This window comes from Poecilia reticulata, linkage group LG21 (genome assembly GCF_000633615.1).
Source record: "Poecilia reticulata strain Guanapo linkage group LG21, Guppy_female_1.0+MT, whole genome shotgun sequence".
Lineage (NCBI taxonomy): Eukaryota > Metazoa > Chordata > Actinopteri > Cyprinodontiformes > Poeciliidae > Poecilia > Poecilia reticulata.
In genome coordinates this window covers 20,848,531-20,852,854 of record NC_024351.1, presented here as the reverse complement: position 1 = coordinate 20,852,854, position 4,324 = coordinate 20,848,531, and the positions used below count along the sequence as shown (strand labels likewise).

The following is a 4,324-nucleotide window of genomic DNA, read 5'->3' as shown; positions in this document are numbered from 1 at the left end:
TATATCTGGCAGGAAAACAACATAAATAATGCAGTGAGAAAAGTTTGACCACCTTTAGTAAAGGAAGCATAAAACCAACAGATCAAAAAGAGTAGAATTGTCACTACACCACACCCTTATGGCATCATGAAAAAAGTGATTGAATCAGCATTGATTATAGTTAAGGTGATCTAAAATACTGCTGAGATAAACAGGCAAACAATGTGTCTATATCTGTGTCTCTGAGTGACATGAGCAGTCACTCAGTATTACATTTTGCAGGACCAGCTACATGCCTGTCTGCGCTGAAACATGGAAATCAAACATGTTTTTGAACCCTCTCCCTCCCTGAGTACAGACGGCCATTAAACTGTGCGGCTCATCAACTCAAAGTGTCGAATAAAAAACTGCTGTTGACAAGTGAGATGTGAGCCTATGCAACACCTGTCAAATCCAACAACCACAAACTCAACAATCATCTCACTTTTCATCCTGACAAAGGCATTTTGTGAACGTCCTGTCACCTCACAACTGCAAACTTCTGTGAGTTTCTCTAGTTTTTTATATGATAATTGTGACGTGGAATGAAAATGATACATAATTGTTTTTTTAACTAGTAAAAATATGAGAACTGTGGTGTGCATTTGTATTTAACCAACTTTGTGTTGTTAGCCCTAAAGAAAATCCAAAGAAGCCTTAATGTTTTCAGAAGACACTTAGGTAGTAAACAGAAAGTTGTGGAGACGTTCAATGCAAGGTTAGCTTCTAAATAAATCTCCCAAGCTTTGAATATTTCACAGAGCACTGCTCTGAATAGTTCCCTTATACTTAAATCAATTGTGTGAAACTGAATGAAGGTGTTGCACTTCAATTTCCGTGACATTATTGTGGAATTTCATTTTTTTTCATGGTCAAGAGTCAGTTTGAATGTCAAGGCTTTTTGAATGACTGCAAGTTTTTAGATTTTTAGTTGAAATAATTAGACAGAACGAGATGCCATGGATTTCAGCTTCAGTTTCAAGCATCCAGCATCCCCATGTGAGTAACATGTTGGCCTAGCACAGTATGGAACTCTGAGGCACTGCAAGTTCTTAGATTDTTAGTTGAAATAATYAGAACGAGATGCCATGARTTTCAGTTTCAAGCATCCAGCATCCCGATGTGAGTAACATGTTGGCCTAGCACAGTATGGAACTCTGAGACACTGCAAGTTCTTAGATTGTTAGTTGAAATAATCAGAACGAGATGCCATGAGTTTCAGTTGAAGGCTAACTTCCATGTTGGCTTTTAAGTGTTCCTGAAACAATAAATATTTTTCTTTTTGAGCTCATATATCTATTTATTCTATATGGGGTTTTTTTTACTTAAAATGTGATTAATTTTTAGAATTGCAGGGTTGGTTATTAATTTAACTTGATGAAAAACTTTAATCGTATCCCACCACTAACAAAAACACATTTGAACCATTAAATTTGGTCAATCCCAGAGCAACCTGTGCCTCTATTCAACATTAACTCTGTGATTTCAATGGAATCTACCAAGTGGCATAACCTGATAACTGTAAGAAAGAGAACTGTTAGAACAATAATATGCCAAGATGAAAAGCTAAACCACTCCAGTGACTGTGCTTCCCATCTTTGCCAACCCATTAAAAAAAAAAAAAGATGATATCATAGATCCGTGATGCTTTTGAGAAGTCACAGTCTAGATCAATAAGCCTGGAAGGAGCTAACGGGCTTATCGGGTTTCTACCCAACATGTCGATGGCCGCACGCTCCCACCCTCGCTCCCCAAAACATCAGGACCACCATCCCACTTAAGAGGACAAAAATAAATAGCCTTTCCTCAGCGGGGGGAAGGCCAAAGATGACACAGAGATGTCGCCATGAAATATTCATGTCCATCTGAAAGCACTCACACAGGAATGTCGTGGGTTTACTTGGTGAGTTAGGGTCTGAGTGATGGATGGTGACCGAGCCGAACACACAGACGTGCATTCCTCTAAGAGGCGACGAGACGGTGAGACTGATGTGGCCACATGAGCTTTAAAACGCTAGTTAACAGCCTTCGAATGAGTGACAGAAAGTGTGTAAAGAGGGTCAGCACTTCTCACTTGATCTCACTTCTGCAACCAAAGAATTGCTTTCTTAAAATGATTTGGCTATGTTTTTGTTGAAAATCTAATATCAGGAAATATTGTTTTTAATTTTCAAGTTATGCATTTCATTTCAATGAACCACAGATGAAGACAGAAAGCCATCAAATATTTACATTATACTGGCGGCATTATAGGTGTGACTGTTTGTCGTTTGATAAGACAGTTTGAATTTAGCCAATAAAACTGGTGGAATCGTCTTATTTGAGCAGATTTTAATCAATATTTCCCAAATAGAAACCTTTAAGGTTTATCATCTTTCTTAAATTGCTTTAAAAAGTGGTAATTCCTTCCACTTTTTAAAGCAATTTGCTTTTAGACAACTACTGAAAATAATTTCACTCCTTTCTTTTCCAAATAAACAAAGAAATCTGCATTTTCATGATTAAACCATGAAAAATCACCAAAATACCACTAATCTTTTTAATATACACATTTTACCTGACAACCGCAACTAAGGTGTAAGGATTAAAACTGAATCACATATGATGAGACCTTAATCCAAATGAAATGTTTATAGAATCAACCATTATCGAACATATATACAAAACAAAATTATTGGTAGAAATTAGATTTTTTTTTTATAAACAAATTTTTAAAGTGCTGGTATAACTATAACTATAACTATAACAAGCATGTGAATCAATATATTTTTGCTTATTTAGACTGATTAGAAGCACCCACTTCTAATATAAACTATGAGATATATATGATTTTTGATAGATTTTTTCCATGTGACGGCAACATGTTGACAAAATTCATTTTATTAGCGACAGGGATTAATGTTATTAAATGGCCATTATAAAAGAGTACCTATAGGTGACTGATGTCCTTTAAAACTATTATAATTTATCGTCATATTTATCTTTTTGTATAGTCTGACGGCATAATGCGCTGCTAATCCACTACAGCCTCACTCACTGACCTTGGAGGAGAAGTGATGGTGGACGGCCAGACTCAGAGCCTGCTTCTTCAGAGCAACAAGAGCCGCGGAGCACTTGTCGCAGCAGGCAACTTTCCTCTCGGTCCTCCCAGAGCCGGGATGCAGCGCCAAGGCAGAGCCCCTGCACCCCGTCCCGCTTCCGAACGACATCCTTATCCGCTCCCCGAGCGACCCTGGCAGGGACTTGTAGGACGGGACCTCGTTCGCTCTCTGGCACATATTCCCGTGCGGGTCGTCCTTGGTGGGCCCCCCGGAGCCCTCGGGAGTGGGGCGCTCCTCCGGTTGGCACCGTGTCCGGCTGCCGAACGAAGAAAAGCCGCCGGAGTCACAGTGATGCTGCACTTCTGGGTTCTATGAGAAATAAATCACCATAAAGAGGATGAATGTGGGCTTTGGCAGAGAGGCAAATTAGATATCAATCGACGTGGGCAACTGTAACCACACCCTAATGATTTTTTTCCCCTAAGTGCAACCTTATCTTTTAAAAAAAATAAAAGAAAGAAAAAACAAAAGAAAGAAATTCATCGACCTCGCAGCTTCAGGTTTTTTAATGTTTCCCAACCATAAATAAATCACATTTACCCAGTGCGCTCCTCGGATGGCGGCAGGAAATTTCTCCCCTCTTCCAGTCACAGAAGACATAACTTGTAAATATTTAAAAAGATTTTCCAACAAAGGCGGGCCGCATTTTTAATTAACCCGGACAAACCTCCGAACGTCAAAAACAAACGCTGCTGACTCATGTTAGTTTTTGGGGTGGGAGGAAACTTTGCCAAAGTCGACCGGTTGGAGACGCCAAATGAAGAAGGTTGGCGTGTGATGACGGCAGTGCGGTGGAAAAGGAGTGAGCGCGCGAGAGAGGAGAGGAGCGCTTTTCCCGTTCACCTTGCTGTTCAGATGAAGGCCTCGGGGGGGCGGTAAAGAGCAAGCATCATAGACAAACACTGGAGCACACATGCGGCGTTAAAAACAAGCAGCAGGAAACATGATGCAGAAATAGGTAGCTATCTTTTATACTACTTTTTTTTACTAATAAAAATCTAAGCAGTGCGGCGTGCGCTTTTATTCACTCTCTCCAAGTCGATTAAAAGGAGMTTTTGCATTTAACGGTTAACTTTAGGTAACTGTGCAACCACCCAGGTAAATCTTTGAGCCTATTTTTCTAAATATTCAACAGATTAGGGGCCATCTTAAATATTCCATCTGCCCTTTGTATGCAATGATGTGTCGTGCACATTAAAGTTAAT

At 39.6% G+C, this 4,324-nt stretch overlaps 1 protein-coding gene across 3 annotated transcripts in view; it reads right to left on the bottom strand.

The window, feature by feature from the left end:
- Positions 1 to 3,905, bottom strand: part of kif26bb (kinesin family member 26Bb) — a 36,041-nt gene extending 32,136 nt beyond the window's left edge. For all 3 annotated transcript variants that reach the window (XM_008398178.2, XM_017302025.1, XM_017302026.1), the window contains exons 1-2: positions 3,660 to 3,905; positions 3,060 to 3,428 (exon numbers count right to left, since the gene is read on the bottom strand). In XM_008398178.2, coding sequence (XP_008396400.1) covers positions 3,060 to 3,428; positions 3,660 to 3,719 — 429 coding nt within the window. In that variant the 5' untranslated portion in view covers positions 3,720 to 3,905. The remainder of the gene's footprint in view (positions 1 to 3,059; positions 3,429 to 3,659) is intronic.
- Positions 3,906 to 4,324: the final 419 nt, after the last annotated feature.